Source organism: Notolepis coatsorum (assembly GCF_963971535.1).
Source record: "Notolepis coatsorum genome assembly, chromosome: 2".
Lineage (NCBI taxonomy): Eukaryota > Metazoa > Chordata > Actinopteri > Aulopiformes > Paralepididae > Notolepis > Notolepis coatsorum.
The window spans coordinates 181,308,445-181,330,440 of record NC_140166.1 but is presented as its reverse complement, the minus strand read 5'-3'; the positions used below and the strand labels follow the sequence as shown (position 1 = coordinate 181,330,440).

Here is a 21,996-nt window from a genome sequence, read left to right as displayed (position 1 = left end):
ATGCTGGTTTGTTTGTTTGTCTTTATCGCTTAGCTGAAACCGCATGTAGGAGGGCTGGGGGAGCAGCTGTCCGAGATGACACTGACCTCTCTTGATGAGTTCTGCCTTTCTGTCTCCCTTCTCTCTCCAGGGGATATTGATGGAGGGGAAGAAGGACCTCTTCTCCTTGGGCTCCTCCTCCACTTGGACACTGCTCCTGTGAAGCTGGGCCACGGCCGAGGACTCATCCCTCCTGTTAGCCTGCTCCCGGCTGGATGATTCTGCTATTCTCTGGGCCACAGCGTCACCGGGACCCCCTCGGACCACCTTAGGTAGCGGTGAAGGGGGAGGGGTGGGCGTGGTGGCAGCTCCGGTCGGTTTAGGTGATGTGGGGGGTCTTTGGTAGAGCTGTGGTTTTGACGGCACTTTCTCACCCTCACTGTGCGTGGCAGGGCCGGGAGAAGTCTTGCCAGCTTTGGCCCGAGGCACAGCAGGGGAGGCGGTCACGTGCGAGAGCTTGCCCGCTGCACTCTCTTTAAGGGGTGATGTGGGGCTGGATTTATCAGAGAACACGGAGCAAGCGTCGGAGTCAGACTCCATGGGGGCGAGCGGTGAAGGGACCCCGTCAAAGCTGTCCCCAGCACTGTACCTCTTCTTCCTTTTCTCCGTGGGTGTGTTTTCACTGTGAAAGCGAAGGGAATAGTTGGTTCTCCTCAGCTTTATGCCAAAAGGCGAGGGTTTCTCCTCACCATCCTGACCCCTATCCCCTTCCTCCTCTCTGCCGCCAGAGTCCTCTGTCTCGCTTGGGCTCATGCCCGGTGACTCTGTCCCCTCCCCAGGTTTGGCGCCAGTGCTGGGGACCAGGAAGGAGGGAAGGTCTTTGGCAAACATACACTCCTCTGACCCTCTGTCTGCAATACGGACAGTTTTACCTGCCTTGCTCTGAGCTTTATTGGCTGGAGCAAGTGAGGTTGCAGAGGAGACAGAGGATGTGTCAGATGAAGCAACATCCTTTCCTTCCTCCCTGTCTTCTGGACTCGATAGCTCAGAGTTCCTGTTCGAGTCTCCAAACTTTTTCTTGGCTGGGGTAATGGAGAACTTGGCGCTGGCAGACATGGTCTTCCTGAGATTGGTGTGTGAGAAGGGAGGCTGATTGAGTTCCTCACTACTGGGCCGAGTCGGGGTCTTGGTGGGGTCTGGGTAATCCTCGTATGTCCCCTCCTCTGCTCCCTTGAATATCTTAGATCTAATACTGGCCCATTCTGCCAGAACGGCTGCACTGGACGGGTCAGCGGGGAAGGAGGACTCGTTGAGAGATTTGGTTTTGCCAGACTTGCGGTCCGGAGAGGTCTTGGTCTTGGTCTGTGGGGTTCCCATGGCTTTCTTATCTTCTCCCAAGCCAAGCAGAGACATACAGGCGGTGTCTTTGATCTGGTCCATGTTGACCGCGGTCCCACAGAGTTGGGCCCCTGTCACCAGGATGGCTGTGTGGGGGACATATTGAGAGGACGGCAGGGTGGGGGAATCTGCCATTTCGGGAGAGGAGGCCTTTGTGCCCTCTCTCTGGTCAGCCACAGTGCCGCCCTGGTGGCCGGAGCCCGGCATAACAGGCGTCAGGTTGACCTTCTGAAACAGAATCTGTTTCTCCCCAGAGGACACCTTGAAGGAAAAGGGCCTCTGTCTCTCCTCCATCTCCCTCCAGCGCACCTCCTCTGCTCTCTTCTGATCGTCCTCTACTTTTTTCTTCCTCTCTTCCGCCTCCAGTTTACTCCTCTCTTGCATTTCCTGCATCCTCTGCTTCTCTGCCTGTAGAGTCTTCCTCTCCTCTTCCTCCCTTCGTCTCTTCTCTTCTAGACGAAGACGCTCCGCCTCCAGCTCCCGCTGCCTGTTCTCCTCTTCCTCCTCTTTTCTCCTCTGCTCCTCCAGGTGTCTCTTCTCGTCCTCTTCTCTCTTTATACGCTCCTCCTCCTCTCGCATCTTCCTCTCCTCTTCCACCCTCCGTATCCTCTCCACTTCCTCTCGCTGTCTCCTCTCTTCCTCTTCCCTAATCCTCCTCGCCTCCTCCTCCCTCCTCCTCCTCTCCGCCTCCTCTTCTTTACGGACACGCTCCTCCTCTTGTTGTTTACGGAGTCTTTCCTCCTCCGCTTCGCGCAGCCTCAACTCCTCCACTCTCCTCTTCCTCTCCTCCTCCTCCCATCTGAGCCTCTGTTCCTCCAACTCTCTCTTCTTCCTGGACTCCCGTCTCTCCTCCTCCTGTAGCTTCTGTTTCTTGGAGCTCTCAAGGGACTCGTAGTCAGGCTCCTCTGCAGCGGATACGCCCGCTGCCTCGAGGTCCTCCTGCAGGACGCCAGGTAGAGACAGCTCCTGCAGAGCCAGGGAATGACAAACCACAATCACTTCCTTTCTTGTTTATCTGCAGATAGGTTCAAAGGGCCACACTCAGGCTTAATGTGTCCAATGGTCACATTTATTCCGGCCATTGGGAAAAGACACTGGACGCACGTTTCAGTCTGAGAGACCTTCAGAGCTTTGGACTTTATTGCGAGTGTGGACCTTTTCACTTATCCTGTACGTTTCCAGTTCGATTTGATGTACCCATCAAACTGCCTTAGCAGGGGGTCTAGTCTACATATGTCTTTTCATCTTCACCATGTAAACTGGGAAATTAATCAATGGGAAAGAGAATCAATCAAATACAAGGACCTGTGTCCCTAGCTTGCTAACCAAAGAGAGATCTCATATTGACCACACCCGTTCTCACCTGTGTAAATCGCCGGTGCTTGCGGGAGATCCTCTGATTCTTGGGTTTAACAGAGAGCTTGTGCTTGGCAGCAGTGTTGTCCAAGCGAGGAACAGACTGTGGGACTGCATCCAGGTTGATTGACTCAATAGTGCCAGAAGGTGGAAGGACTCGTTTGGACCTGGGGGACTTCACTGGAGTGCTGTGTGTCCCGGCTTGTTGGGCCCCCTGGACCGCCTGGACCTATTTGTCATTGAAACAGAACATTCACTTGCACCGTCACACATGTGGTCTCAATGTTGATTCCTCTGTATTAACCCTTTTACTACCACACTACCAAAGGGTTAACTATTTCACTGCGACAATACAGATGGTTAACCCTTTCACAACCACACTACAGAAGGTTAACCCTGTAGTGTGGTAGTGAAAGGTTAACCCTCTGTAGTGTGGTAGTGAAAGGGTTAAAGTCAGTGTTGCAGTGGCAAATTGACAGTAGGTCAAACGCTCCACGCGCGTGCACATGCGCGCGCACAGTTTTTTTTGGCTGCTCTCGTCCTGCAGCTGGATACTATTGCCTCACAGCGCGGCCGTCAGCGCGCGGCCCAGAGAGCGCCGCTGGCTCTGCGGCTCTGCAGCTGCATGCTTCTCCGGGAGTCCGGTTGGATAATGCCATGTAAAAAGCGATTGCGCGTACTTCAGCCTCAGTGAGCGAGGTATAACGCCGTTATACCGAGTTATACCAGCACTGCACCACTGGTTAAAGTGTAATATAGAACCAAGTAGATACTATTATCAGGAAAAAGTCAATGAGCGTTACCAGGTGCGGACCTAGCACATTTGGCGCCCTAGGCGAGCTTCACCACTGCGCCCCCCCCCCCCCCCCCCCAAATCAAAACATCTTAACAGTTATACAGTAAAGTACTGCACCTTTATTTTTTACAAGCAAGAACAAGAGCTAAGAATAAATGTAAAGTGCACACTAAAGAATTAAAACAAATAAACAACTTAGCTAACACACAATAATAATAACAAGAAACAATAAAATAATGTGCAAATTTGCTTTAAATTTTTTTTATGTATTGTAAAATATGTTACACATATATAATCAAAATATAATATGCTAAATAAACAAACAAATACATAAAAATGACAAATTCACTTTGTCTCAAGAACTATTTACATTCCACTCCCTATCATCACACTTCAAGGTTAGCCTGTAGCTCCTACTGGTTTCCATTTACAGTGCAATCCTTCTGGCCTTCCTCGCTGCAAAGTCATCAATCACATCATCATATGAAATCTGACCACCAACCTCATGGTTAATACTGATTACAGCCAGACCACTGAGGCGTTCTTGAGCCATGGTTGACCTCAGGTATGTTTTCAAGAGTTTTAATTTGGAAAAACTCCTCTTGGCTGAAGCTACTGTTACTGGTAGCGTTGCACTGATCCGCAGAGCAATACACAAGTTGGGATATATTTCTGTGAGCTGCTTTGTGTGTATGAATTTCAACAACTCAAGAGTTGTCATGCTCTTTGATGGCAAGTCAGGTACATTTTCCAACTCCTGAGCCAGCTCCTTCCCATCCAAATCAGATTGCCCTCCATTGTTTAAGGTGTGTACAAGTGCCTCTGCTTGCTTCATCAGCTCTTGGTGTGGCAGGTATTGGAAGTTGTACAAAATTGCATACCTTTCACCTTGAATGAATGAATGAATGAACATTTTATTTAACAGATTGCAGAATGGGTACAATACAGTACGGCTCAATACACACAATCGTTAATTAACCCATTCCCTGCCACCACTTTGATCATCTTATACCATTCTCTGCCAGTACTGTAAGTCTATGGAGATGTTCACCTTCTTTGCAGGGCTATAACTTTTTAAATTGTATTGCTAAATTGACATTACTATGGCCCATTCAACATCGATTATATATCGTTCAGGATGTAGGAATGTTTTACTTTTTCATTCACACATTCATACGAAAATACCGTCTAGAGTATAAATATGTTTTTATCGTTTTCTGCAGTATTTCCTAGAACGTGAGATATAGACATAAATGCATATATTAGATTATCAAATGCGGTTTGATGCCGATCAACGTTATATTAAAAATTTCAACTGTACATGGTCCTAAACGTTATGACTGATCATCCGCGGGTGAACGGAGGGGGGGGGGGGGGGTCGTTTATAATTCCGTGACCGACGTTAAATGATTTACGTAGTATGGGTGATATATAGATCAGAGCAGTTTGTATCGAAAATGATAAAGAAAAACACTCACAGCAGCTTCCTCATAGCGTTGGGCGATGAGAGTGGAGCAAACAGATCCCAGTTATGTGATGTGGATCGATGCGATCCAGTTCCGGTTTGTATAATACTAATATACGCCCAAATCATGTGGATTATTGAGTTATGGCAAAGATCCATATCCACGGTGTGTGTCTTGAGTCCAGGGACGATAAACGAGTGGCCGGACGGAATAGGGAGACGCACCGGGATCACAAGAGATCCACTTCCGGTTGCAACTCGCCGATCAGCCACCAGGTGGCAGTATTGAAGCGTTGCAGAATTGTGCTGAGTCCCACAGCATATGACAAGGCTCCGTGAGTGAAATATGAATACCATGGCGAAAATATGAAATATTGATCAGAATCACGTCGTACGCCGTTATTGGCAGAATTCACATGAACTTGAAACCCGTCGTATGACGTTATTGGCGGGAAAAGGGTTAAGGGGATGCAGACCAGAGAAAGACGTTTGTCTTGTTTACATCAGGGTCCCCCATTTTCAATTCATAGTGACATTTATGACATACACAACATACATGACATCATGACATTTATGGCATAGGGACATACATGACATACAGGTATATAGTACTGTTACATTTGTGACATATATGATATGCAAATATACAATACTGTTACCCATAGATCCTGACAGAGTATATACATATCATGGGGAGGAGACTGTACATTAGGAGGGGGTGGGTGGGTGGGTGGGAGAGAAATATACATACGGTGGGGAGGACACTGTACATTAGGAGGGGGTGGGTGGGAGAGAAATATACATACGTGGGGAGAGAATATATACACACGGTGGGGAGGAGACTCTATTAGGAGGGGGTGGGGGGGTTTGGACATTTACGGTGGCCAGTTTCGAATTGCAGCCTCCCGTAGGTGCTCTTTTAGAGCGTTTTTTTATGTGGGTAGGGATTCACATTCCTTTACAGCTTTGGGTAGGGCGTTCCACATGTGTTTAGTCCCTTGTTTGAGCCGAATATGGGTTTAACATGATTTGTTGAGCTTCCTCTGGTGTTATGGTTGTGGTATTCACTGACCTTTGGGAAGTATTTTGACATGTACATGGGTACCTTAGTCGTATAGTGTATCTTGTAGACCAGGCCCATTGCAAGTTGCTGTACTGTGTCGTCTACTCTAAGCCATCCTAGGTAGTCAAAGTGGGCAGGGGTGAGGTGGGTTCTAAGAGTAAGGTCAAGTAGTAGTCTGACCAGTTTGTTTTGTGATGTTTGTAATCTTGTTTTTAGCGCCTTTGATGTGCTTTGGTACCATGAGGTCAGGGACGCTGGAATGGGGGGTGCGGCAGGGGCTGCAGCACCCCCTGCTGGATGGGAGTGTAACTGCAACTGCAAGGTTGTTTTGGCATTTATTCCATTGTAACCGAGGCTACTCAATGTCAAAGAGCGAAGCGGCACTGCAGATTTACCCTACTTCATTGCCAGATCGTCATAGGGGCGCTGTCTCGATAATGCAGTGTTATTAACAGCGTGTAGCCGACGCATGAACCGGTTGGGATTCGAATAGACGCGGCCTGGAAGCGTCAACGCGGAACTGGAAATCCGTTGGTATAGACTTTAGAGTAGGCTGCTACAGTAACGTTAGTACTAGTTTGAGTTTGAGTTTAGAGACAGCAGGGTAGCTAGCGCTAACGGCGTGAAAGCGAAAGTATGAGTCAGTTTCAAGTTCCCCCCGCCAGAGAAATTCACCTTCAAGGCAGAAGACTGGACAAAATGGATAAAGGACTGACTGAAGTGGAGAGCTGCCTGTCGCCCATTCTAACGCAGGACCCTTGAGCAGGTAAGCGATTTTAGATGTATAATCACTTTGGAAGTGTGCGGCTGTTGTCCGAATAGTGAACATTGAAAAATAAAGGCACGACATACAGTACAGTACAGCTCAATACATACAATTGTTAAGGGGAGTGTAACTGCAACTGCAAGGTTGTTTTGGCATTTATTCCATTGTAACCGAGGCTACTCAATGTCAAAGAGCGAAGCGGCACTGCAGATTTACCCTACTTCATTGCCAGATCGTCATAGGGGCGCTGTCTCGATAATGCAGTGTTATTAACAGCGTGTAGCCGACGCAGGGGTCAACACTGGCCCCTGTAAATATCCTAACCCAATCATTCCAACCCCCTCCAATGTACAGTCATTTACCTAGTATGGTTTTGTCAATAGTTCAATGTACAATTGTGTTTGTTTGTACAGTGTCTCCTCCCCCCCCCCCCTCAATGTACAGTGTTACTTGTTTATACAGTATGCCCCCCGCCCCCCCCCCCCCCCCCCCAACCACCTCCAATGTAAATTACCCAGTATGGTTGTCAATATCCCAATGTACCCAACCCCCCCCACCCAACCTCCAATGTACAGTTTCTACGTCAAATGTATATACTCCCTTTTCTTGACTCCTTCTGTATCACAAACAGTACTGTATTTGCAAATCTGGTATGTCATAAATGTATAGATGTAGCAGTACTGACTATCTGTATGTCATGTATGTCATATATGTCTATATGAATTGAAAATGGGGGACCCTGATGGAAACAAGACAAACGTCTTTCTCAGGTCTGCATCCCCTTAACAATTGTATGTATTGAGCCGTACTGTATTGTACCCATTCTGCAATCTGTTAAATAAAGTTTTCATTCATTCATTCATTCATTCATTCATTCATTCATTCATTCATTCATTCAAGGGGATGCAGACCAGAGAAAGACTTTCGTCTTGTTTACATCAGGGTCCCCCATTTTCAATTCATCATAGTATCCTCTAGTGAACGAGTGTTGGTTATGACGTGACAGACAGTGGAGCTGTTTGCAGATAGCGAGCATTTTGACGTGTTGTGTGGTGGCGATGTCTCGCAGACAATACAACTACAAGTATAATTATATAATATATATATTTTATAAAAAAATTATATAAAAAAAAATTAATTAATCAAAAACGATCGATATCTCAGCACCCCCACTTCCCGCGGACTTCCCACGTCCCTGCATGAGGTGCAAGCATAGTCGTAGTACCCTTGAATGAGTGCTCCTGCCAGAGTCTTCAGGGTATTCTTGTTTACCAGAGAGGAGATCCGGTACAAGAATCTAGTTCGTTGGTTGACTTTTTTTTATTACCTTGGATGCCATTTTGTCACAGGAAAGATTTGCCTCTAGGATGGACCCTAGGTATGTAATTTCATCTTTCCTTGTGACAATATTGTCACCCACTGTAACTGAGAAGCCGTCGGTCTTGCTGAGTTTGTTATTTGATCCGAAGAGAATGGACTCTGTTTTACCCAGGTGTAATGATAGTTTGTTATCAGCGAGCCAGGTGCAGATTCTGCCGAGTTCTGAGCTGAGGGTTTTTTCAACCTGTAACTTGTTCTTGTCAGAGACCAGCAGGGCTGAGTCGTCCGCGAACAAGAACAAGTTGCAGTCACAAGCTGACGACATGTCATTTGCATAAATTAGGAACAGTAGCGGTCCTAGTATGCTTCCTTGTGGAACACCACAGCTCACTGTGAGGGGGGGGGGGGGTAGAGTACCGTTTACCTCCACCATCTGTTCTCTCCCCTCAAGGTAGGATTGCATCCAGCTCACTGATAAACTATCAAAACCAATAGCTTTTAGCTTGTCAATCAGAATGGAGTGATTGACAGTGTCGAAGGCCTTTTGTAGGTCCAGCATGACCATGCCGCAGTATTTGCCCGCGTCCACCTCTTGTTTGATGTGGTCGTTCAAATAGAGAAGGCGAGTGGGATGTTCTGAAGCCGGATTGGAATTCGTAGATTCGATTTTTTTCCACTAGGTACTTTTCAACCTGTTTGTAGACTATTACTATCAGGAGAGAGAGTGACGTCATGTGAATCACGCACAAAACAATGATTTATATTTGACATATTAACGTTATTGTGCATTTGAAACACAAACATACTTAAAATGAGTAATTATTATTCATTTTAAACATGTTTAGTTTATTTTTAGGCGTCTAAAATCTAAAATAAATGTCTTTCTCCTTCTCTCTTCACCAGGGGGGGCGGCGCCCCAGCGCCCTCTATCGGCCGGCCACCACTGCTTGACCGATACCCATCAATGCACAGCGCTCTAGCATGTTCTGACTGTGAACACCTAAAGCCGAGGCTCAGATCGACTGACCGTTTTAGATTTTTGGCTCATTTCCCCTCATGTTAGATTTTTTTTTAATGTACAAATAATGGTTGCAGATATAGAGGGGGGCGCCAAAGCTGCGGCAAGCAAAAAAAATGTTTTAATAAAAAAAAAGGTTTATAGGCAACCGCCTATATCGCCTGTAGGAAGCTCCGCCCCTGAGCGTTACACCAGAGACGCTGAAGCCCTGTGAAGTGTCATTCTCATGTGAACAGGAGCCTGGCTGTTCACACCAAAAGCCATTTCTCTGTGCCGGTCAACAAGAGATTCTGCTCCTCTGCTCCAATTATGTGTAGAGGAGCTCGCGGATAAAATAGACTAGACGCAGAAACTATTGCTGCGGTACAATAACGGTACAATCTGTTAACATGGGCACCGAAAAGGAAACTGGCTGCTCTTCCCGACATTGGGCGTCCTATGTGTCCCCGGGTTTAGGTGGCACGTCTGTGGCAGAACGTGGCACTTGAGGGAAGTACTCAAACACTCGTCGTGACTGCTGTTGTTGCTAGGCTACTATTGGAAACTAATTGGAAGCACAGCGCTCTTTTCCTTTAAGTTTAAATATTTTCAATTAGCTAAAAACAATTTTCAGTGCTAAATCAAATAAAATGTATTTGTAAAAACATGCTCAGTTCTCACCGCAGTCAGGAATGTGCAATAGTGCTGCGTTTTCATTCAAACAAAAGAGAGAAGAATACCAGCGTTGAAAAGTTGACTCACTGCCCTGCTCATTACCTTTGGCTCTGCATCTGCTGGCTCCGCCTCCACCTGGGCCGACACCTTCAGGGGGCTCCTGGGCACCTCCTCCTCATCTGAGCTGCCCTCCTCTTCCTCACTCTTCCTCAGAGAGGGAGGCTTCTGGCCAAACTTGATACCTTGTGCTATCTGCTTCTGTTCGACCAACAAAAGGAAGAAATAGTTCATTATACCAAGTCATACTTGTTTTTCTATTAGTGAGCTGTGCTTGCAAGTCACCGAAACCAACCTTATATTATCTTAACACTTTGATTGCCTAAGGCTAAATTCATGATATACCATAGGTTGCCAGCTCTATTTGTCTATGGATAAGTTCCCCTTCTTTGCAGGGCTATAACTTTTTAAATTCTATTGCTAAATTGCCATTATTAGGGCCCATTCAATGTCCTATATGTATTGTTCAGGGTGTATGAACGTTAAACTTTTTCATTCACATATTCATACTAAAATATGATCTAAAGTTTAAGTATGTTTTCATCTCTTTCTGCAGCTTTCTCCAGAACGTGATTTATAGCCCCAAATGCATTATATTGATGATCAAATACAGTTTGATAGCAATCGGCGCGATATAAAAAAATCCAACTGGACGGACTTCTGGAAGTTACTACACATCATCTGATGTTGACCGGATGGGCGAGGGGGCGTTTATAATTCCGTGGGCAGCGTTATACCATTCATCTAATGTGGGTCAAATGTTCATCATAGCAGTTAGTGTCGAACACGAAAATGTTACACGCTAAAACTCACCCCAGTCTCCGCGGGCCGTTGGGCGATCAGCGTGGGGTAGACAGTTTTCCATTATGGGATGTAAAAATATCCGGTCCATTTCCAGCTTGTATAATAGTATATACGTCCAAATCATGTTGTTTATCGAGTTATTGGCAACGGATCGCTATGTATTGTGACGAGCTAGAGTGCCGGAACCTATACCGAGTGCCCGGAAGTAATATGGGTGAGCAGCACATCGTCCAAGTAACTTCCTCTTTGGCGATTGCGCCGATCGGCCACCAGATGGCGCTCTTGAACCGCTAGAGGGTTCAGTGGGGCTTTTTGGTGGGTCTCAGGCCAGCGGATGGGAAATATGAATCCGATCACAGATTTTTGAAATATTGATATCAAAGACGAGTTACGGCGTCTTCGGCAACTTGAGCATGGCGGGGGAAGGACGCCTAAACTCGTCTTCTGGCAGTTAAAGTGTTAATAACCGTTGTTGCCTAAAACATAGCATAGTTTTGAAACATGTAACCAACTCATAGCAAGGGTTAGCTAGGCTTGAGAAAAACTCTACATGGCAGGGTTAGTTGTGACAGTGTTACAACTAAGCTGCCTATAGTGTACAATGATAATACCCATAGTGTACAATGATAATACACATAGCGGTGAATTCACAAAGAATGGATGGTGCGGCACTAATAGCACCCTTAACTGCGCGCGATTAGCAAGCTATGTGCTCCGTCTTTGCGAGCCATTCACTAAAGATATTGCGCGGATGAGATACTAGCGCGAACACGCCCATAGGTGTGCAATTTGCTCCTGATTTGCTCCAGCCCAGTTGGCTTGCGGAGCAGTTTGCACCTGGCAGCGCTGTTGGCAGATATCAGGAAGGGGAAGAAATAAACCCGAAATGAGGCATAGACATAACAGTATTTTTCACCATTTGTATTTAGTTGATTTCGTATTGTATTTAGTTTATTTCGTAATGTATAGAGCTTGCTTAATTTGTATTTTCATGACACATTGCATCCTTTGTTTTTGTCACTATCTTTCGTCATTGCATTTGTTTTTCATGTCATCCCCAAATAAATTATTTTGAGCAGACCTGTCCATGATGCTGAATCATTAAAAGTTAGGCACTGTGACAGTGAAAATATTGTCTGGTTTAGGAATATTTTTTGAGTGAGAAAGTTGTATTTAATGTTTAGTTAAGATAATAAAACCCGCGGGGCGGGGCCGGCATCATGAAGTGAAGTCGCAAATCAAATCTGCTCTCCTAAACTTTTACAAACCAACACTTTTATTGCCCCATTAGCCTTTTTAAATTGTATTGATGATTTCGACAATTTATTACTTTTATGACAAATATGGCGAGCAAACAAACTAATAGGCGTGCTGCTGCGCCCTCTGTAGCCGACAGGGTACAGCCCCAATCACAGAACATGCACGAGGCCGAGCTAAGTGATACTACTTACTTACTTTACTTATCCTCTTCGTCCCGGTTGGGGCATAAGGCCGCAATCATACACTGCCACTGAATCCTGTCTCGTGCTTTGGCCTGCGCTTCGTCCCAGGAAAGACCCATCTCCTTCAGCTCCATAATCACTGTCCTTCGCCAGGTGTTCTTTGGTCTACCCCTCTTTCTCTTCCCAACTGGGGTCCATCTCAAGGCAACTTTGGGTAACCTTTCATTGGGCATCCTCAATACATGGCCGAGCCATCTTAACCTCCGTCTCCTTATCTCAAGGGACATATGCAAGCTGCCTGTCTTCTTATAAAGTTCCTCATTCGAGATTCTATTTGGCCAAAAGATGTTGCAGATCCTACGTAAGCAGTTATTGTGGACCTTTCTCATATCCTGTTTTGTTACTCTCCAGCACTCAGAGCCATATAGCAGGACAGACTTAACATTGCTGTTGTAGAGCCTGAGTTTGGTTTTAAGGCTATATTGTTTAGACTTCCAGATGTTGCGAAGTTTGCTGAAAGCACCTCTTGCTTTGTTGAGACGCGTCTTGATGTCTTTTTGCGTTCCACTTTCACTGCTTATGAGGCTTCCGAGGTATGTAAAGTCTTCTACACATTCCAACGCCTCTCCATCGATGGTGATTGGAGGTGCTGTTGGGGCATTGATGCACATCACCTGGGTCTTTTTCTGGTTGATGTAGAGACCAGTTTGCTTTGCATAATTGCTTAGCCGGTCAGACTTCTCCTGGAGGTGGCTACGAGTGGATGACATGACTGCCAGATCGTCTGCAAAGTCAAGGTCTTCCATAAAGGAGAAGAGGGTCCATTGGATTCCACGGGGACGGTCTGATATAGTTTGACGCATAACCCAGTCGATGGTAATCAGGAACAGAATAGGGGAGAGGATGCAGCCTTGTCTTACTCCAGATTTAATGGGAAATGACTCTGTCAAGGTGTTATCAAGGATGACACTGCATTCAAAGTGTTCATAGAATTTTTCAATGATGTTGACCATTTTGGAAGGTATTCCATATGCCCGTAGGATCTTCCATAGGCTCTCGCGATGAATACTGTCAAATGCCTTCTTAAAATCGATAAAGTTAATATACATGGGGGCGTTCCACTCAATACACTGTTCGATGATGTTGCGTAAGGTAAAGATCTGATCGATACAACCTCGATCTTTGCAAAATCCTGCCTGTTCCTCTCTTAGCTTGACATCTACAGTATGGCACTATCAAATCTCTTAAGAAGGATTCTGCAAAAGACTTTACTAGGGACGGACAGAAGTGTTATGCCTCGCCAGTTGTCACAGTTTTTCAGGTCACCTTTCTTAGGAAGCTTGCATATGAGGCCCTTGCTCCATTCCCTTGGTATGGCATTGTGCTCCCATATCTTGGCGAAGAGGTCGGTCAGCACCCTGGAGGCTGTGGTGATATCTGCCATCAACATTTCTGCATGTAGCATGTCGATTCCAGGTGCTTTTCCCCGCTTCATATCCTTGATTGCTGTTTGTACTTCAGCTTGGGAGGGAGGATCGGTGTTAATAGCGATGTCATCCAAAGGTTCTGGATCTGCAAGCTCTTCAGGTTCTGGTCCATTGAGCACTTCTTCAAAGTGTTGAGCCCATCTTTCAGCTTGTTCCCTTTCAGTTGTTATCAGTTTACCTTGTTTATCCTTAACTAGTTTAGTGTAGATGTTCCTTGGACCGCTTAGCTGTTTAGTGATCCTATACACTATACTGAGTTGGCCTTTAGCTGCAGCCATCTCTGCTTCACTTGCCAGGTTCTCCACAAAGGCTCTCTTATCCCTTCGGGCACTCCTCTTGACCTCTAAGTCTTTCACCTTGTACTCTTTCTTTGCACGTTCAGTTAGCCTGGGTGACTTTGCACTCAGCAGTTTGTCTTTGGCTTTCTTCCTCTCATCGATTTTTGTCCATGTCTGAGGTGTTATCCATTGTTTGTCTCCTTTCTTTCTAAAGCCTATGACACTCTCTGCTGTTTCTTTGTATACTTTTGCGATGTTCCCCCATGTTTTCTCAACATCTCCATTTTCTTCTCCATCTTCATCTTCCAGTGCACTGAAGCGGTTTCTAAGCTCGATGGTGAACTCTTTTTGGACTTTTGGTGCAAGAAGCTTGTTGATGTCAAACACTTTGCATCGCTGTTTGGTGTTAGGTGTTGCTCTGAGTTTTAGCCTGATCTTGGCTATCACCAGGTGGTGGTCACTGCCAACATCCGCCCCCCGGTGGACTTTGACATCCAGAAGAGATCGTGGGCCATTTCTTGTTGACAATGACATGGTCAATCTGGTTGACCGTATGCCCATCTGGGGATCTCCAGCTTAGTTTGTGGATGTCTCTGTGGGGGAAGATGGTTCCACCTATTGTGCATCTGTTGTTAATGCAGAAGTCAACAAGCCTCTCTCCATTGTCATTGATAGTTCCGCAGCCATGCCGCCCCATTGCATCTTCTCTCCCAATGTTATCATTTCCAACTTTGGCATTCAAATCTCCCATAATCAGTAGCATGTCATGTTGTGGGACCTTGGAGACTGCACATTGCAGTTGCTCGTACCAGTCGTCCTTAGTCTCCTCCTCTGCCTTGTTTGTAGGGGCGTAACACTGTAAGATGGTCATTTTACAGTATCAAGAGTCAAATCTTGCTCTGAGCAGTCTATCACTGATGGGTTCCCATTCCGTGAGAGATTTGGATGTCTCCTTACTTGTGATAAGTGCTACACCGCTGGAGTGTGCATCATCTTTTCCAGAGAAAAGGATAGTTGAGCCCTCTTTTGTCACCTTGCGGCCTTAACCAGTCCATCTACACTCGCTCACACCAAGGATGTCCAACTTATAGTTCTGCATTTCTCTGATGACTTGTGCTGTCTTTGACGTTTCAAACATAGTACGGACACTCCATGCTCCAAGACGGATCATGGTTCGGGGTCTTAGAAGACTCATCTTCGAGCAACAGACTTCCCAAGTTGGGCTTTCATCTGCTGCCGTCATAGTGCCAGTGTTTTGGCTAGAGCTTCTTTTGGACCCCAGGTTTTGTGGTTTGTGTTTTGCAGTTTCTGTAACAGTTGTTTGTTTTCCGGGGTAGGGTTGTTAGCCCCACGCCCAACCCCCAACCTGGAGGACCAGTGCTGCTTTTGGTCTGGCCCCTCCCCCGTGACCTGCCCGGCTTGGTTGAACCTGCCAGGGGCTTTAAACTTTGAGCCCCCACCGATATAGCTCACAGGGTCCTTGAGGCACGCAAGCCACCCCACCACGTCAAGGTAGCAGTCCGGGGTAGTAAGTGATACTAGCCTGACTGCTATTAAGCTGTTTCTCACGGAGCTACTAGAGGAGAAGCAGAAGTGACAAGAGGAACAATTGGAGAAGCAACTGGAGAGGCAATTCGGGAAATACTTTGATAACTACCGCCTGGCGGTAACAGCTGAGATAAAAGCGGAGGAAATGGAAATACTCCACACGAAAACCTTAGACAATTCTAGCATCGAACAGAACCTGGCTACCAAGCAAGCCGAGCTGGCCAAGATTCAGGCTGGGCTCACCGAAGTTCAGTCTTGTGAAAGACGGAACAATATAAGAATTGTTGGTATCCCAGAGGACATTGAAGGAGCCCATCTTTCAAGCTTCATTCCAGATATGCTACAAGAGATCCTGGGTGTAGATTTGTTGGCTGGCCCTCCGGAATGTGACAAAGCACATCGAGCTAACATGGCTAAACCGAGAGAGGAGCAGAGGCCGAGAGCTATTATTATCAGAATCCACAGATTACAAACAAAAGAACGAATCATCCGGGAGGCCCGGGCCAAGAGGGGCAAATTGTTTTACAAGGACCATCCCATCGCTATATACGAAGACTACACTCCGGAGGTCGTGGCCCAACGTGGAGAGTACAGAGAAGCCATGGCCGAACTTTGGAAGATGGGATGCCGACCAACACTACTATTTCCAGCCAGACTTTCTATCAGGTCCAAAGATGGAGCGAGAAAGAAGTTTGGGTCGGCTACTGAGGCGGAGAACTACCTGAAGGAGGCACGGGGTGACCCAGAAGCTAATGAGAATGCTTCCTAACGACGTGGGTGCCGCGCGTTGTCCAAGCTAAATTGACCAAGCTATGGGACTTTCATTGTGGCAAGCTAAGCTAAGTAACAAGTTTATGTTGAATGGCCCTCAGACTGTTCGATTGGGCTGATGTACCATGGACAAATGCTAACAACTGTATTGCATTAAGCTAGCCCTCATGTTATGACCATCATCTATCCGATCAGGCTAACGGGACACGTGCGTGAGCTAGCAAACTGTATTGCATTGAGCTAGCCTGGCTATGTTAGCTCATCTTTTAAGCTAGCAGATTATAGCCTATGTATTTCATTAACTCATTGAGCGCCACGCTCTTTCCCCATCTATACTGCCTGGCGCCAGCTTTTTTCACGATATTTCACGATCTTTGCGGAGCTATTGTATATTCTATATTATACCTATGGAGACAATAGTATGGCTCATTTGACAGACACTATTTATAGTCCAACATGTAAAAAAGAGTTCGCTTCTACATACCCTCGTTCGTTCACAATCCCAAAATAAACATTGCCCCATTCCAAAATAATCCAGGCTGGTTTTCTAGATTGTGAGATAAAGTGTGTTTTGTGCAGCGTATGCGCAAATCTCGCGGCTGCTCGCTTGAAACCTATATTATTGCCAGGTCAAAGGTAAACACATGACCTTATCCGACGCTGAGATCATACAGACGCATGTTTTATGATGGAGTTTCGGTAAAGTACACGTAAAACAGACGTTACCTTTGTTTTAGAGGTACTCCAACTGTATTGCATTAAGCTAGCCCTCGTGTTATGACCATCAAACTGTTCAATCAAGCTAGAGGAACACATGCGTGCGTTAGCGAACTGTATTGCATTAAGCTAGCTAAACTGACTATGTTAGCTCCGGGTTCGCCTTTTAACTCATTCACGGCCAACCACGACTATAGTCGGGTTATCTCGCCAACCGTTGAGCGCCAAAACCCGAGTATAGTCGGGTTTTCGATCGTTTATTGTTTTTTCTTTTATTCGATTTTTTTATTCTATAGTCTATACAGTCTCACAGACCTCGGTGTTACCATTGGAACTCATTCTGAGACCGCAAGAGTGCAATACCGGCCAAATCCTACTAGGTGGCAGTATCGCCTACCCTTTGAAACCTTATTTCACACTGTGTGTTACATTGTATATGGTCCGGGTGGAGAATTTAGACCAAGCCAAGTGAATCGCTTCATCCAAGCACTTTGAAACGCGTTCAGCACACTCCATGCATAATTTGTGCCAGTTCATGTCAGGGAACCGATGGACATCAATACTGGAAATCACGATCAGACAATTGGAATATTCTTTTTGGGATACCTCCTAGTAAAGGTAAGGACTATATGACATCAATCCTACTTTGATCAAACAATGATTTCGCAACGATCAACGTATACTATGTAGTATTAATAAAAAATGCCGTTGCTGATGATCAGAGCATCAAAAAACCATAATACCTATTATATACCTTTGATTTGGAAATAGTAACGTGTCCAGGCGAGCAACGCGAACGCCTTTAGCAAAATTCACATATTGCTCCATAACGCAGCTTCCAGGAATTAGCCAGGATCACTCTGAAACTATACAATATTCACCACGGGATAACACGCAAACGTATACATGAAAAAATTTACTATTTTTTACATGTCGGACGAGGGATAGTGACTGTCAAATGAGCAATAGTATTGTCTCCATAGCTATAATATAGAATATAGATATAGCCCTGCAAACATCGTGACGCACGGTGAAAATCCCTATCTTTTAAAGCGTGGCCCTTTGACTACAAGGATGGATAAAACGGCTGGCGCTGAAAGTGTTAAGCTAGCGTATTATAGCCTAGCGACTTTGACTTCGATGTGCAGGCTACTTTTATTACAATGACCCATGGTAGAGGGATAACGGTCACTATATTGAGGCTGAACTAGATCAATTGATTTCCTCCAATTGTGACCTTCAGACTGTTCAATTGAGCTAGATGAGCCGCACGTGCGACTAACCAAACTAGCGGGGGGTGTTGGTCCCCGGTTCGTGTTTGGGGCTGGCGGATTATGTTGGGCTGAGCTGTTCGCTCGCCCATCAGCCTAATGTTTTTTGATATGCAAGCTACAATGGCTGATGTGCTCTGGGTAGGTTGATGGTGGACGGCCCACCATCAACCTACCCAACATTGTACCGCCTCAATGTGGTCCTCCGGTACAGTATGCGCTGTGCACCGAACGATTGCAACGTTACGGAACCTTTTTTTGCAGAACTTAAATCCCCCCGTCCCAAATATAACGTGCACAACTAACCGGATGTTGTTTGTTCATCCCACGCAGCCACGCAGCTACACTGAACGATAGCTGTAATTCAGCATAGCATATTAGCCATAGTATGGCGGGTGCAACTAACTGACAAGCCAGAGCTAGAAGATGCTCCCACAACATTCAAGTCTCCCGTTTGGGATAATTTCGGATTCCCAGTTAACGACAGTAATGGACAAAGACGGGTGGATCGCACAAAAGCTACGTGCCGGCTAGCCCCTTTCGTGACTGATGCAAGCCTTGCATCACAGTCACGAAAGGGGCTGCGTGCCGGCATTGTTCAACTTTATTGCAAACTTTATCACGCATTTGAAACGGCATCACCCGAATGTGAATATCACTGGTACAAGGAAGAAACAGACCCTAGTGCAAACCCAGCTCCCCGTGGCATTCAAGCAGCATCTCGCTATTAATTCAGACCGGGCCAAAGCAATAACAAACGCCATAGGTGTTTTTATAGCAGCAGATCTGCAACCATACTCCGTTGTCGAGAACACAGGGTTTAAGCACATGTTAAAAGTAATAGAGCCCCGCTACCTAGTTCCCTCTCGTCCGTATTTCAGCCAGCAGCAAGTCATACCAGCTCTGTATAAACAAGCACACGCTACAGTTGTCCATGACTTATCCAAGGCATCTGCTATATAATAATCTTCAGATTTACTTTAAGTGTTATTAGTAGGTTACAGCAGTAAGCCTTAGTTTGCTCAGTAAATTATGGCCAATTCGTTTTATATTGTTTAATACAGTTAACTAAATAAATAGATGGGCGCCCCAGTGGCGAACCACATAGCGCGCTCAGCCGCGACACGGCCGACCCGGGTTCGACTCCCGAACCCGTCGTTATTTGCCGAATGTCTTCCCCCCACTCTGTCTCCCATTCCTCCTCTGTCTCTCTCTACTGGACTGCCCAGTAGCAATAAAGCGATAAAACGCCAAAAAATGTATCTTAAAAAAAAAAATAGATAAATGAAAAGCAATTTTTTGTTTTGTATTTCTGTTTTGTTGCGTGTCTAAATTGGTACCTGGGTAATTGTTCTTCCTCCAGTATTAACACATTCTGTGCCAAAAACGACATATTATGTTTCTGCCCGACAAGCGTTAAGTGCCAGAAACGACATATTACGTTTTTGGATCGTTTGATCTTTTTACTTTGATCCCCGCTCTACAGACCTGCCGGGAGCAATCTGCATCATTTAGGCACGTCCCCACACATTAGAACTGCAATGCTGATCGACTATCACCAGGTGGCAGTATCATCCGTGTCTGAACTGCAATGGCTTGGGGCTGATAGTCAGCTTCACTTTCATTTCTCCTCGGTTAGTGGCCCCTCCTTCTGCTGGAACAGAAATTCACAGTGCTTGCCTCGGAATTCCGTTGCATAAGCGTATTTGACCATCGAAACGAGTATAGACATATACACTGGTAATCGCGATGGCGATGCGATCACTTGCAATTATTCTTCTTGGAATACCTTTTGGCTAAGGTATGGTACATTCTATGTCTATTTGACCGAATCTGAAACGTGTTTTTCTAACGATCACAGTTCTGCGTTTCACCGGACGAAAAACATGGTTGGCAAACACGATCAGAGTTTTGAGTTAAAATGACCCCCCCCCCCCCCCTTTTATGATTTTGTGATGGTATATATATACATTTCATATACCTTTGATTTGGGAGTATTTGGGGTTTCATGGGATCAGCCAGAATGGTTTGGGTTTATTGCACATAACGCGTTTTATCTCGCGATCTATGAAAAAAGACTGGATTATCTTGGAAATGTGCGCTGTTTAGCATGTAATAAACTACAAACTACAGCGTGTGGAAACAAACTATTATTCCCATCTTGCACTACAAGTAACATTTGTCAAAATGAGCCACACCATGTCTCCACCGCTGTAATACAGAACACACATACAGCTTCGCAAACATAGTGAAACGACCGCGGAAACGACTATAAGGTTGGCACCCTCACAAGGGTATATTACAGATGGACTGGACCTCTCGGGACCCGCATTCCTCTATCCTTGCTTGGCTGCTGTGGTATGTTGGCATATACACAGACAGATACGACTATGGCTAATTTGAACACACTAATCTGGAACACGGGGGGTTAAACACACCTCATAAACGCACCAGTGTCCTGGGTCTGTTGAGGAAAATAATAGATTTGACTCTTCTTAATGAGACCCACCGCATGGGGACTGATGTAGCAAGACTAGCAAACCGGTTCTATCATGTAAAATCCTCCTCCTCCGCGAGCAACAAAACAAGAGGTGTCGCTATTGTGACAAGATCTTTATAAGACAATCACTAGGATAATGTTGGAACTCCATGATTACGCCTTTATTGTGGGGGGTGATTTTAATACGTGTTGGGACTCAACGATTGACAGATCTGGAACCTCGACACGCGATCAAAAGCAATCCTCCGCTGCCCTTCGGGCCTGGGCCCGCAATACTGGCCCAACTGATCTATCGCGCCTAGTTACCTTAAAGGACTTTTCCTGTCTCTCTGCCAGACATAAGACTTTGTTCAGGATTGACTACTTATTCTCTTCTCCCAATCTATTAGACAGCTTTGATGTCTCTCTATTACCCATGGCCCTCTCCGATCATAAAGGTATCGCTTTCACAGTTTGGTAAACTGACCACAAGGGCCCCCAGATGGCGATTTAATTCATCACTACTAAAAAACAAAGACTTCTGCACTGAATTCAGAGAAAAACACAGAATTTGTGAGATTTTATATTAACACAGTAAAGGACCCTAGAATATTGTGGAACTCAGTGAAGGGTTTTATCAGAAGCCACACCACCCTTTTCGCTTCCAACTTCCGTAAAGCACGGTTATCTAAGCTTGAACATTTTTAAACCTTGTACGCTGACCTATACACTGCGCTACAATTTAACTACAATAAACAAACAAATACACAGCGGAAAATCGTCAAAAAAGAAATAAACTATTCTTAGACAGCGTTCCAAATTTTTTATGCACAGAACGAGACAGAATTACTACTTCCATGGGGCTAGACCTAGTCACTTACTCGCAATGACAATCCGTGCTAGCGATACATTGTCAGATATTCCTTCAATCAGAACCCAACAGGGGGAGTTAATGACAGACTCAAAAAAGATTAATGACACCTTTAGATAATTGTATTCCCATCTATATAGTTCAGGAGTCACTTTTGATCAATCGAAATTTGAGGTGTTTACCAGCGGACTTGAACTACCGAGGATATCTGAAGAGGAGGCTGGGGAATTGGGGAGACCGCTCACTCTTTTAGAACTCAAAGACACAATTGCTGAGATGCAGAGGGGCAAAGCACCCGGCTGTGATGGAATTCCACCCAAACTATACCTAGCGTTTTGGGAACCACTGGGCCCACTATTGCATGAGATGATTGAACACTCCATTGAAAAAGGGGGATTCTCGAGGGATGTAAATATGGCTCTTATTTCTCTACTACTTAAGAAGGACAAGGACCCA

General features: G+C 45.6%; 1 protein-coding gene across 1 annotated transcript in view; it reads right to left on the bottom strand.

Moving 5' to 3' along the window:
* cracd (capping protein inhibiting regulator of actin dynamics) overlaps positions 1-21,996 on the bottom strand; it is a 29,545-nt gene that overhangs the window by 2,588 nt on the left and 4,961 nt on the right. Inside the window, exons 3-5 of the mRNA XM_084307423.1 lie at positions 9,918-10,073; positions 2,741-2,962; positions 87-2,343 (exon numbers count right to left, since the gene is read on the bottom strand). Of these exons, the coding sequence (XP_084163549.1) occupies positions 87-2,343; positions 2,741-2,962; positions 9,918-10,073 (2,635 nt within the window). The remainder of the gene's footprint in view (positions 1-86; positions 2,344-2,740; positions 2,963-9,917; positions 10,074-21,996) is intronic.